The sequence below is a fragment of the Physella acuta genome, unplaced genomic scaffold (assembly GCF_028476545.2).
Source record: "Physella acuta isolate Inbredline_101_S28 unplaced genomic scaffold, ASM2847654v3 ptg001808l, whole genome shotgun sequence".
NCBI lineage: Eukaryota > Metazoa > Mollusca > Gastropoda > Physidae > Physella > Physella acuta.
In genome coordinates this window covers 102805-116930 of record NW_026733318.1, presented here as the reverse complement: position 1 = coordinate 116930, position 14126 = coordinate 102805, and the positions used below count along the sequence as shown (strand labels likewise).

The window sequence follows — 14126 nt, the reverse complement described above, 5'->3', positions numbered from 1 at the left end:
GACGATCGATCCCCTTAATATTATTTGAGGTCGTAGACCGACCCTGGAGGGTAACAAAAAAACTTTATTCCCGTCGGAAAAAGCCATTGTAGACGTTAAATATGTTTATATATCGTATTTTCTTATATAAGCATAGTAACTGTTTAAAAAAAAAAGTAAACACTGACATACGTCATTCGGTTAATTTTCAAGGGAGGTAACCTTTTTAAATAATTATTTTTCAAATAATTGTATACTATTTTAAACAGAAACAGAAAACGACAAAGTATAGCATTTGTTTTAAAAAAAAAATAAGTTGTTAATTAAGCTACGTATCATAATTAAATAAAAAATTAATTTTAAAAGTCAATGTAATATAAATTGTGAGATATACTGTTCACGGAACCTCTGTAGTTCTATTTCCATTTTAGTTATAAATTGCGTATTTTCGAAAGCGGATATTAAACAACATACAACATCTTCTCTAAAATTAGCATTACTGTTTAGATTTAAGAACTCCACGCCTCATCCATCACCAAATAATTAGTATTCAAATTATCAAATGTTTTTGAAAACCTAAGCGAAGCTAGGCAGAATGCCTAGTAATAATATAAAAACTAAATTTTAACCTCTTTTTGTTTTCATGCTCTTCCAACTGGTGGCTGTTGATTTTCAGGCTTCTTTCACTGTTTTGTTTTTCTAACTTTTCAAACAACTTGTCTGCCCTTTTCTTTGTTGCACTGCTCCTTATTGTCTTCAGAGAGCCATTCATCTAGACAAAGATTATAACACCATTCAACTAAACAAAGATTATAACACCATTCATCTAGACAACAAAGATTATAACACCATTCAACTAAACAACAAAGATTATAACACCCTTCATTTAGACAACACAGATTTATCTAGACAAAAAAGATTATAACACCATTTATCTAGACAACAAAGATTATAACACCATTCATCTAGACAACAAAGATTATAACACCCTTCATCTAGACAACAAAGGTATGACAGACTTGTAAGCAGATATTATTCTAACTAGTGACTTGCATGCACACAATGCAGAACACCTAAGCCTATAACAATGTAAACATACTGAAGATTTGCTGTCATCAGATGCAACATAGGCGCTGTCACTATCATCAAAATCTGAGGACATGGATATAGGTGGCACCTTCCTTCTGCCTGCTGACCCTCTAGCAATGGTGGCCTTTCTGGGGATGGGGGTATCATCCTCATCTAGAGGATAGCATCAATTTGGACATGTCATTATTGGAACCTACTAGAATATTGTTGAATATCAACATCTACACATATACAAGGCCTGCATATTCTATATGAACATCTGCATATCTAGCTGGATTTTAAAAAATTCTTTTGAGTACATTTTGCTGAGCTTGTAATTTTGTAATTTATTTACTTTATGTCTATGTTGACATGATGAGAACTTGTCATTTGGTAAAACATCACCGATGGCTGGTTCAGTAACAAGACTAAATGTTCCCATAACCAAACTAAATATTTGCATATCCCATAACCAGACTAAATGTTCCCATATCCCATAACCAGACTAAATGTTCCCATATCCCATAACCAGACTAAATGTTCCCATATCCCATAACCAGACTAAATGTTCCCATATCCCATAACCAGACTTAATGTTCCCATAACCAGACTAAATGTTCCCATAACCAGACTAAATGTTCCCATAACCAGACTAAATGTTCCCATATCCCATAACCAGACTAAATGTTCCCATATCCCATAACCAGACTAAATGTTCCCATAACAAGACTATATGTTCCCATAACCAAACTAAATATTTGCATATCCCATAACCAGACTAAATGTTCCCATAACCAGACCAAATGTTCCCATATCCCATAAGCAGACTAAATGTTCCCAAATCCCATAACCAGACTAAATGTTCCCATAACCAGACTAAATGTTCCCAAATCCCATAACCAGACTAAATGTTCCCATATCCCATAACCAGACTAAATGTTCCCATATCCCATAACCAGACTAAATGTTCCCATATCCCATAAGCCGACCAAACGTTCTAAATATAACATCCCTACCTGGTTTGAAACCATAATAGCTGCTGCTGTCATTAGGGTCATCAACATCAACTGGAAGTAAATCATCAACATTTTACATTAGAACTTTAATCATCTAAATTCAATCACCTAAATCAACATTTGCAGAAGCACTAAATTTTATTTAAATAAATATCAAGTTAAGTGTACAACTGAGAAATTCTAAATTCAAGTCAAAGCAGTCAGCAAAACCTTGTTGTCTATTAAAATCAAAGTTCATTAATGTAAGCAATATAGGAGGGAGGAGGGGGGGGGGGCTGCTTTGTAAAGTTCCCAGTAGAAAGGTTCAACAAACTTTTTGTTGTGCTGAGATCATTTACCATCTGGTTGTCTCCCTTGAGTGATCTCTCCTCACTCAATTCACTACTGTTATTAAACTCAAGTGTCTAACACTACCCCCCCCCCCCCCCCCCCCCCACACACACAAACATTCTAGTATGCTGCTATTGATCACACCAGTATCCTGTACTGGATATGTGGACCAACAATTTAACTTTGTTAAATTTCTTACCCACAAAAAACTTGCTGCAGGAATGTGCCTGTTCTGTCCCAACTCTTCCCCCCCCCCCACCCCCACCTCACACACACTTCCCCCAGTGGTAATTATTAATTGTTTAATCATAGTTAAAGCCCTGCACGCATCAAATAAATGTGAAGCCTTACGGCTGTACGGCTGTACGTTCATTATTAGAAGCCATCCGGCTACACGTCCATCGTTGGAGTGCTATCTTAGAAGGACAACCACCCATTAAACAGTTGACACAAAAGAGTTGACACAAAGTTTAAAACTTCCCGGCGTGCTCACACAGTGACCTTGGGTTTACCATGTGATCAGCTGAGTGACATCCTATCGTTGATCTTCTAACAAACAGGAGATGTTGACCACCACCGTACCACGACACAAGAAAAACGTGTAGCCCACACATTTAGGTGACGTCACGACACAAGAAAAACGTGTAGCCCACACATTTTAGGTGACGTCACGACACAAGAAAAACGTGTAGCCCACACATTTTAGGTGACGTCACGACACAAGAAAAACGTGTAGCCAACATGTTTTAGGTGAAGTCTCGAAACTGTGTAAACAATATCGTAAAAATCGGGTGCGATGTTATTTAAAAAATATATGGTTTTAAAAAGCTGACGGTTTGATTTTTTAAGGAGTTAACTTCAGATTGGACATATTTAATGTTAAAGTATTTCGGTAACTAAACACAATTTTCTAAACAAGCAAAAATATATTTTTTTACGAAGTTTATCACACAAAATTACAACAATCATGGCTAAAGTAGGTCGTGTGGTGGTTTTTTTTTTAATTAATTGTATTTAAAACATGTATCGGCAAAGTTTAAAGTCCAGTTTTTAATGAAGTTGGGTTTTCACAATATCGATCAATAATAATCAATCAATGTTTGGCAAACGAAAGTTAAACTTCAAGCTCTAACTTAGGCTTTAGGAAAGGAAATAGAAATGTAGCCTTAAACAAACAAAAAAAATATGTTCAAGTACTCTGGATTTGCAACCTTTATACCAATTATTGTAAACAAATTAATTCCTGAATTATTTTCAAGCTTTAAGATTTTTTCCCCTTTTGATGACAAAATGTAAAAAATAAACCGGGAGTGATCTCCATCTCGCTAAACTTTCTCAAATATTCATATATAACACTACTGGGGATGGCAAAGCGGGATATAGACATGATTTTTAATCCATTTTTACTTTCTTGTATACGAAGTAGGCCCTATAGAGAAAATATTGTAATCGTGCAAAAAAAAATCGAGATTGGCAACGTTTTACACCTCCCTGAGTCGGAAAAACATAGTTTTGCAATCTTTTCCGTATGTCTCTGTGTGTGTATGTGTGTGTATGTGTGTCTGTGAACACGATAACTTGAGTACCGTTACAGCTAGGTTGATGTAATTTCATCTAAAAATGTTATATCAAATTTGTAGTTTTGTATAAGCTTTTCAGCGATTTCCGGTTACCGGAAGTGGAACTTATTCTACTTTCAATTTTTCAAAAGCCTATAACTTAAATAGGCTACTGTTTCAGATAAACGAAATTTCACATATAAGTAAAATATCTAATTATCTGCCTTCTGTCAAATTTTGAGTTATTTCCGTTGACCGGTAGTAGTATTTTACGCTATTTCCGGTTTCTCAAAAAAAAAAACGCATGTACATTTATAAAGTACTAATAGACACCCACTGAGTACATTTATAACCGCCCGTGTACATTTTCTACCCAGCATGCATCGGGTAGACAAAATGTAGACAGAGATGAATGGAGAACCAATGACGTCAGTAGAAATCAATGGCGGGCGTGTCATCGATTGCGCATCAACTTTACGATCCGTGACATTAATTAAAACAGATCAAGTCAATTTAAGAAAAAAATTCTGTTTGACGTCCGAGAGCTACCTTCATTAATGTACCCAGATAAGTGGACGAAATTAATGTGAACCTTTTTAACATGGACGAAACTATTGCCACCCTTTTAAAAACGGACAGTCTATGTTGTTGCCATTTTTATTTGAAATGTTGCGGTTATTCTATTGTTGGCTTATTCAGATGATTCCGTCTAGTACACACGTTAAGTCACATCAAGTCTCTGTATGGTTATGATAAAATATTGTAACACATCCCTACCATTTCTACTGGGGCAATCTCTTCCAAACTTACAGATAACAAAAGAATATTAATTTTTTTATCCAATTTAATATTTCATTGGTGATTTAAACGAATTGAAAGATTACTATATTCAAAGCTCTGGCAAAGCTCTGATTGTTTTCAACATTTAAATATCGACTTACTGTTTTGAATTTTTTACAAATCTTAGAACACTATGAAATTTAAGCTTTCACTTTCACAAAAAAAGCACATTAAACAACATAAAAATAACCTTTACACATATGCCCGTTTTAATGAAATCAAACCCAAAAAAAATGTCATGAGTTCAATCAAACAATTTTTGTGTAAACAATCGACCTTTACTATAACATCACATCTATTATCATGACGTTTCTTAATAAAGAAGCACAGAATAGAGCTCGACAGGTCGTACAGCTCTGGTATAAAGGAATAGATTTTTACTATTCAAAATCGAGGTTGTGGCAATTATATAATTCTACTGTTGGGAGGGGGGGGGGGGGTTACAAAAAAGGGGCAATATAGCCGGGTAGTTTAAAATTAGCAGGGTAGGAAATAAAAAATGCATCAGCAAATATTGCCTAGAAACAATAGCTGGCTGGCGTTGACCAGATTAGCATAAGAAAGCTGAATCAATCAGCTGTGGCTTCATTATTCACAGCCAACCCAAACACATCAGGGCCATGGAAACAATCAGCCATTGATACACACACATCATTCAACAATAGTTGAAGTGTGTTGTTGTTTTATCCAAGTAATTATAGCTCAGGGGCAGATCTATTGTTGGGTCAGGGGCAGATCCAAGAGTTGGGTCAGGGGCAGATCCAAGAGTTGGGTCAGGGGCAGATCAAAGAGTTGGGTCAGGGGCAGATCCAAGAGTTGGGTAAGGGTCAGATCCAAGAGTTGGGTCAGGGGCAGATCCAAGAGTTGGGTCAGGGGCAGATCCAAGAGTTGGGTAAGGGTCAGATCCAAGAGTTGGGTAAGGGGCAGATCCAAGAGTTGGGTCAGGGGCAGATCCAAGAGTTGGGTCAGGGGCAGATCCAAGAGTTGGGTCAGGGGCAGATCCAAGAGTTGGATCAGGGGCAGATCCAAGAGTTGGGTCAATGATTATACTGTGTACACGGTTAACTGTGCAGTTAACAAGCAATTAGTACACAACTTGTCTATATGTACTACATACGTTGTGTACACAACCTACTGGGCAAATTGTGCACATGAGCTCTACTGTATAGTGTAAAAAGTTAAATCGTTGCCCAAGTAATCAATAATGTATATATTTAATGAGGTGCTGAGGGCTAAGCCTGATCAAAGTTGCATGACGTAAGAAATGGCTAATGCCCAGTGAGAAGAGATCAATTCACTTAGTCTTCACATTGAGACAAAATACATCTCATTGTCTTCTTGTATAAGGGTGGGGGGGGTGGGGTGAAAACACTGGCTACAGATACAGAATTTAGCCACATGATGTGTTTATTGATGTCACCATCAAAACACACGACCTAACTTTAAAGATTCTGTGCATTAGTTATATGCTGTTTGTGCTATTTTTATTAAGGTTTCCTTTAAAAACCACAAGGTTTGATGAGCACATGAAGTTAGAGTTCAAATGTTTCTCTGACTTCTGCCTGTAAAGGGATAGTGTGGTCAGTCCAATGCCCAGCCCTCTTTCCCCTACTAGAGTCCAGTACACATGAGAACTGGAATAAAACACATCCTACGATGTCCAGTGATATGTTATTTCTATTCGTTAATTTAATGTAAGTTGTAAGCTGGTACTTTATGAACAAGAGGGGACACACACAGGGAACAAGAGGGAATACACACGGGGAACACGAGGGAATACATACAGTGGACAAGAGGGAATACACACAGGGAACAAGAGGGAACACACACAGGGAACACGAGGGAATACATACAGGGAACACGAGGGAATACATACAGTGAACAACAGGGAATACACACAGGGAACAAGATGATATACACAGGGAACAAGAGGGAATATACACAGGGAACAAGAGGGAATACACACAGGGAACACGAGGGAATACACACAGGGAACAAGAGGGAACACACACAGGGAACACGAGGGAATACACACAGGGAACACGAGGGAATACACACAGGGAACACGAGGGAATACACACAGGGAACACGAGGGAATACATACAGGGAACATGAGGGAATACATACAGTGAACAACAGGGAATACACACAGGGAACAAGATGATATACACAGGGAACAAGAGGGAATATACACAGGGAACAAGAAGGAATACACACGGGGAACAAGATGATATACACAGGGAACAAGAGGGAATACACACGGGGAACAAGTGAGAGCAAGAGGGAGTACACACGTCGCAGTGATGTGGAAGATAAAGAGTGGGGTAGACACAGTGGGATACTGGGGTAGACACGAGGAAGCTACTTCAGGCATGTTGATACACAGGTTTAGTGTCACTTTTCACGGTTAGTTTACAGGTTTAGTGTCAGCTATTAAACATGTATACACTGTTGGTTTATTGTCACCCATAATACAGATAAGGTTCAGCACTTAAGCCACGTGATTAGCACATTACTTAAGATAACAGGTTTCAAATACCTGAGATCGGATCCAACTGAGATCTGGCACTTCGCTGATCCTGTCGGTTGTAGCCATTTTCTCGGATATCTGAAACAATACAAGCTACGTGTTTACGGGGACGGTGAGGTGGGGGTGATGACGTCATAAGGAATGGACTTGTAAGATGATAAGAGATGGTGGACATGTGACAAAGTGTAAGCTATAGGAGCAGCATGTAGCGGCATCCATTACCTGGGGTGGATGTAAAAGTTGCCGACTTTGAGCAGCTGACACCCATCAGCAGTAGGGTGAAGGTCATCTAGAAATGTTTGCACACGCGTGTAAATATCACGTTCTATCAGCAAGCACGACAAGAGCTGAACAAGGTGACGGTACCACAGCCATGAGTGACACGAGGCTCACATGGTTACTGCCAGGCCCCACCATTAAACACAACTTACATCCCGTCCAGTCATTGAAGCAAGCACAAGATTATCCACCACATGAAAACCAGCGGTTATCAAACTTAGGTCCACGAAAACAAATACAACTGATTACTCCAATAGGGTCGTGCGTACACAGGCGGCGATCTATTCCGGAGACCAATAGTTCTGTTGGAAATAGAACCACGTGACACAGTGACGTAATTTACAGGGGCCAAACTTGAAAACAATGGCGGTTCTACATGTTTCTATTTATCTGTATTCTTAACACGCGATAGTCGCGGCAATGGCGGTATCCACACGGAATTGTAGCATAATAAAGAGGCAACCCGCTCTAAGGTAACGCAGCAGAAGGGAGGGGCCGTTAAGACTTCTCTCCCCTCCAGCGCTCAAATAGAACAATCAGTAGCGTGAATGGGATCAATCACTGCAATAAGGGGAGAGCACTTAGTGCGCTCTACAACAATCGCCGCGGCCTCTCAAGCACACAAAGTGCTACTACCAACCAAACTTCTTCAAATACACACCACTGATTGGTAACGACGGCTGGCTCAATATGGCGGCGAGGGGTAGAGTGTCCGAGATAATAAAAAAAACCAAACACGCAACGGTTTTCATCAGCTTTAAGTCGTGGATTTAACGGTCATCAACTTAATGACTGAACCAAGTTCTAAGTGAGGCTTTCAAGATAGCGAGAATAAGTGGTGCATTTGTAAGAAGGGAACATCATTGTATTTCACTCAGCTGTTGTACCCTGTGTGTTTGGTACTTTTTCAGTCAATCAGATGTATTGGTACTTCAATCAATGGGCTTATACCAGTTGTGTTTGGTACTTTTGTCAATGGCCTTGTACCAGATGTGTTTGGTACTTTTTCAGTCAATCAGATGTATTGGTACTTCAATCAATGGGCTTATACCAGTTGTGTTTGGTACTTTTGTCAATGGCCTTGTACCAGATGTGTTTGGTACTTTTTCGGTCAATCACATGTATTGGTACTTCAATCAATGGGCTTATACCAGTTGTGTTTGGTACTTTTGTCAATGGCCTTGTACCAGATGTGTTTGGTACTTTTGTCAATGGGCTGCTACCAGATGTGTTTAGTACTTCTGTCAATGGTCTTTTATCAGAAGTATTTGGTACGCCAGTCAACTCTTGTACCAGATGTGTACACAGGATTGTACCACATGTGTACACACGATTATACCAGATGTGTACACACGATTGTACCAGATATGTACACGATTGTACCAAATAAATCGGAAACCTCGGGCCCGACACCGACGGAAACTACTGAAGCGGACGACGGCTCTTCTTTAATCAGCACTATTGGATTATTTAAAGCGTCCATTCGATTCAAGCCGTAGGTGGAGTGTGTCCATAACGACGGTCTCAACATTGACATACACCCTCAGACAATACACGCAGGCAACAGGCGGACTCAATGGACGGGATGTAATATACTGTGTCAACAATCAGGCTATCATTACATGCATGGCTAGGTGGATCCAATGGGCAAATAACAAGGCTTGGTGGATCAAATGGGCAAATAACAAGGCTAGGTGGATCCAATGGGCAAATAACAAGGCTAGGTGGATCCAATGGACAAATAACAGGGCTAGGTGGATCAAATGGACAAATAACAAGGCTAGGTGGTTCCAATGGGCAAATAACAGGGCTACGTTGATCCAATGAGCATACAAGGCAAATGGATCTAATGAACAAATAACAAGGCTAGGTGGATCCAATGCGCATAAAAGGCCAATAAAAGGTATTTAAACTACCATTTAAAGAAAAAAATCGCCGCTGTCGGGGCAAGTTAACTGTAACGGCTAGCTCTAGGTGAGTGCTTCTTGCCAGTCAGAAAACACTGTAACACGACTGAAATGTCACCTCTAACGGAATGCCATGTCCAATAGAAAGTATTGTATAAACCCTACGATGAGCTAAGGAGGTATTAAAGGAATCACCTGACGCATCAAGAAACTTGCTTGTTTTTTCAATAGGGCTTTTAACCCAATCAGATGGTGTTTTAAATGTCAGAGAGTCGAGTTCAATGCGCTAACAACAGCCTAATTAGTTCTAGATGTACCGGGGGGGGGGGGGGGGAAGAGATGTGTCAAACCACTTTTCCTAAGAAAACTTGAACATTCCTACCAGGTAATACTAACTAGGACAGAATCAAGTTGAAAATTAGCCTGGTCGAGTCAACTGTATGGCCAAAAGGGGACGCTACTTGAGTCAGTTATTAGCTGTCTACGACTAACTGGTCTAGTAACCTGTATGGCCAAAAGGGGACGCTACTTGCGTCAGTTATTAGCTGTCTACGACTAACTGGTCTAGTAACCTGTATGGCCAAAAGGGGACGCAACTTGAGTCAGTCATTAACTGTCTACGACTAACTGGTCTAGTAACCTGTATGGCCAAAAGAGGACGCAACTTGAGTCAGTCATAACTGTCTACGACTAACTGGTCTAGTAACCTGTATGGCCAAAAGGGGACGCAACTTGAGTCAGTCATTAACTGTCTACGACTAACTGGTCTAGTAACCTGTATGGCCAAAAGGGGACGTAACTTGAGTCAGTCATTAACTGTCTACGACTAACTGGTCTAGTAACCTGTATGGCCAAAAGGGGACGCAACTTGAGTCAGTCATTAACTGTCTACGACTAACTGGTCTAGTAACCTGTATGGCCAAAAGGGGACGCAACTTGAGTCAGTCATTAACTGTCTACGACTAACTGGTTTAGTAACCTGTATGGCCAAAAGGGGACGCAATTTGAGTCAGTCATTAACTGTCTACGACTAACTGGTCTAGTAACCTGTATGGCCAAAAGGGGACGTAACTTGAGTCAGTCATTAACTGTCTACGACTAACTGGTCTAGTAACCTGTATGGCCAAAAGGGGACGCAACTTGAGTCAGTCATTAACTGTCTACGACTTACTGGTCTAGTAACCTGTATGGCCAAAAGGGGACGCAACTTGAGTCAGTCATTAACTGTCTACGACTAACTGGTCTAGTAACCTGTATGGCCAAAAGGGGACGCAATTTGAGTCAGTCATTAACTGTCTACGACTAACTGGTCTAGTAACCTGTATGGCCAAAAGGGGACGCAACTTGAGTCAGTCATTAACTGTCTACGACTAACTGGTCTAGTAACCTGTATGGCCAAAAGGGGACGCAACTTGAGTCAATCATTAACTGTCTACGACTAATTGGTCTAGTAACCTGTATGGCCAAAAGGGGACGCAACTTGAGTCAGTCATTAACTGTCTACGACTAACTGGTCTAGTAACCTGTATGGCCAAAAGGGGACGTAACTTGAGTCAGTCTCTAACTGTCTACGACTAACTGGTCTAGTAACCTGTATGGCCAAAAGGGGACGCAACTTGAGTCAGTCATTAACTGTCTACGACTAACTGGTCTAGTAACCTGTATGGCCAAAAGGGGACGCAACTTGAGTCAGTCATTAACTGTCTACGACTAACTGGTCTAGTAACCTGTATGGCCAACAGGGGACGTAACTTGAGTCAGTCATTAACTGTCTACGACTAACTGGTCTAGTAACCTGTATGGCCAAAAGGGGACGTAACTTGAGTCAGTCATTAACTGTCTACGACTAACTGGTCTAGTAACCTGTATGGCCAAAAGGGGACGCAACTTGAGTCAGTCATTAACTGTCTACGACTTACTGGTCTAGTAACCTGTATGGCCAAAAGGGGACGCAACTTGAGTCAGTCATTAACTGTCTACGACTAACTGGTCTAGTAACCTGTATGGCCAAAAGGGGACGTAACTTGAGTCAGTCTCTAACTGTCTACGACTAACTGGTCTAGTAACCTGTATGGCCAAAAGGGGACGCAACTTGAGTCAGTCATTAACTGTCTACGACTAACTGGTCTAGTAACCTGTATGGCCAAAAGGGGACGCAACTTGAGTCAGTCATTAACTGTCTACGACTAACTGGTCTAGTAACCTGTATGGCCAACAGGGGACGTAACTTGAGTCAGTCATTAACTGTCTACGACTAACTGGTCTAGTAACCTGTATGGCCAAAAGGGGACGTAACTTGAGTCAGTCATTAACTGTCTACGACTAACTGGTCTAGTAACCTGTATGGCCAAAAGGGGACGCAACTTGAGTGCACACAACCTGGCCACAATCCGTTACAGTTTAGTGGAGCAGATGATTTAAGAGAACAATGTTTGGCTTAGGCATATAGTGTACCAAATATTTTAAACTGCATGAACTAGACTGCTACAATAAGAGGCTAAACGTGAGAGTTAGCTCCGTGAGTGAGTTATTCACGCCCTAGTGACGGCTATACAATGAAAGCGGCGTGTGCAGCTGAATGGAGCAATTGAACGAGTCGCCTATTGAGGTATTTGTATCCAATGGTCCATGCCATAATCCCCGACCTTTGATCTCCGGCCTTTAATACAGTGCGAAGCTTGTCTCGGTCAACATAATGGACTAGGGTACCAAATATCAAAAGCGGCGGTGAAAGCTGTAAGTTGGTGTACTAGACCCAGGTGACGTTTTGCTGTGACGTAGTACTCAATTACTGGATTCACTGCTGGATCATGAAAACAACCCTAGCATGTTTGTAGGACTGGTCTCAAGATCCCTGGCCAAGAAATAGAATCTAGAGTTTACTATTTATTTGCATTTAAATAATGATAAAATGAATTTTCAAAAAGTGTACATAAACTATTAAGTCTATGCGCTTGTAATATAATCATATTGTTCTATGGCCAAGGAAGTGCCCACGATTTTAACAAGAAGCGGCGATTTAAAAAAAGCAACCAAGTAGTAAGAATAGACAATGGTCCATGACTCAAATACACATGTTGGTGAAACCCTCCCACAAGCCTGGGTTTATGGGGTTCATCGCCATCACATGTGGTTTAAATGGGGTTCATCGCCAATACATCTGGTTTATATGTGGTTCATTACCATCATATGTGGTTCATCACTATCACATGAGGTTTATATGGGGCTCATCACCATCACCTGCTTACACCAACGATCCATGCTGACAAGAGCTACCACATCCTTCACTTGAATATACAAACGTACCAAATGTTTGAAAACATCGAGGACTAGCGCGATAGAAGGCACTGCAAATAATCGATGACAAGATCAATATCATCTAAGAGAATTAACGGACACGCCCGTACCTGTTCCAATCAATCTGACCGGCGGTCATTCAGTGGTCAAGTGCTGTCAATAGATAAAAACTATTCATCGACTGAAAATTCTTTTTAAGACAGAACAAAGACAGCTCGATTATCAGCCGCAAGGTGGCGCCCTAGTGTGATAGCTAGTGGCAACACTTGGAAGACTGTATTCGCTAAGAAGGGCGGAGATAAGCAAACAACAGATAAGTATTGATCTACAGGAGGTCTATTAACTTGACGCAACTATTTATTGACGCACCTAAGAATACCATACACACACGTACCCCAGCCACACTATTTAAATTTTAAAGCAACTCTAACACACGGACTTTTCACGCTTGATTGGATTCTGCTGCCATTTCTGGAGCTACGGCGTTTCCTTTAGCACTGCATACCAGGCCTAGATCAGGGCTGATTGCAACCGTTACCTCAAGCATTCATATAAGTCCCACCCACCTCATACAAGTCCCACCCACCTCATGCAAGTCCCACCCACCTCATGCAAGTGCCACCCACCTCATGTAAGTCCCACCCACCTCATGTAAGTCCCACACACCACAGACAAGCATTAAACGTCTTTTTAAAATGACAAACATGTAAAGTACCATCGGTGTGTTACATACGGCAAACTATAAAATAACTTCACAGCGTATGGCAAGCATCAAATGACAACATACTGTCATACTCAAAACAAAAATGTTTAAAAATGTGTAATTGCCAGTCAGTGTTTAAAGATTTGGAAGAAATCTCAGCTGAAAGTCAAAAAAAAAAAAACTTCACACAGACTACTATGAGGTAAGGCCTTAATCTGACAGTGTGGTGTTGTACATTATTGTGCCTCCCCACTTCTCACGACATTTTTATGTACATGGGCACTTCATAAAACACGACTCCGCCAAGTGAAGATAAGCAGTCAAAGAGCAAGGGAGACAATCATTTTTGTACTCCAACCTGATCGAATCTAAGCACTTTTAGGTCAGTCTTCATGCAATCCACCGTCATTTTCTCTACAAACAAATATCAATGGGAGCCATGCGTTGACATGGGCTGTCTCGGTGTCTAGGAGTAGACACAGTTCAAATATTTTTTCAGTTCTACCTTTAAACTCTTGTTAGTTGAACTGGGGGGTAATAAGGACGTGTACACAAATTATTGTAAATCAATGTTGTGCGCTATGGTCATCACAGCAAAATAAAGGTCAGCCAATAACG

The 14126-nt window shown here is 40.5% G+C and overlaps 1 protein-coding gene across 4 annotated transcripts in view; it reads right to left on the bottom strand.

The window, feature by feature from the left end:
* LOC131930587 (TOG array regulator of axonemal microtubules protein 1) overlaps window positions 1-14126 on the bottom strand; it is a 45199-nt gene that overhangs the window by 16872 nt on the left and 14201 nt on the right. For all 4 annotated transcript variants that reach the window (XM_059287135.1, XM_059287138.1, XM_059287136.1 and 1 more), the window contains 4 exons: window positions 7332-7400; window positions 2064-2114; window positions 1079-1221; window positions 609-751 (listed from right to left, as the gene is read on the bottom strand). In XM_059287135.1, coding sequence (XP_059143118.1) covers window positions 609-751; window positions 1079-1221; window positions 2064-2114; window positions 7332-7400 — 406 coding nt within the window. The remainder of the gene's footprint in view (window positions 1-608; window positions 752-1078; window positions 1222-2063; window positions 2115-7331; window positions 7401-14126) is intronic.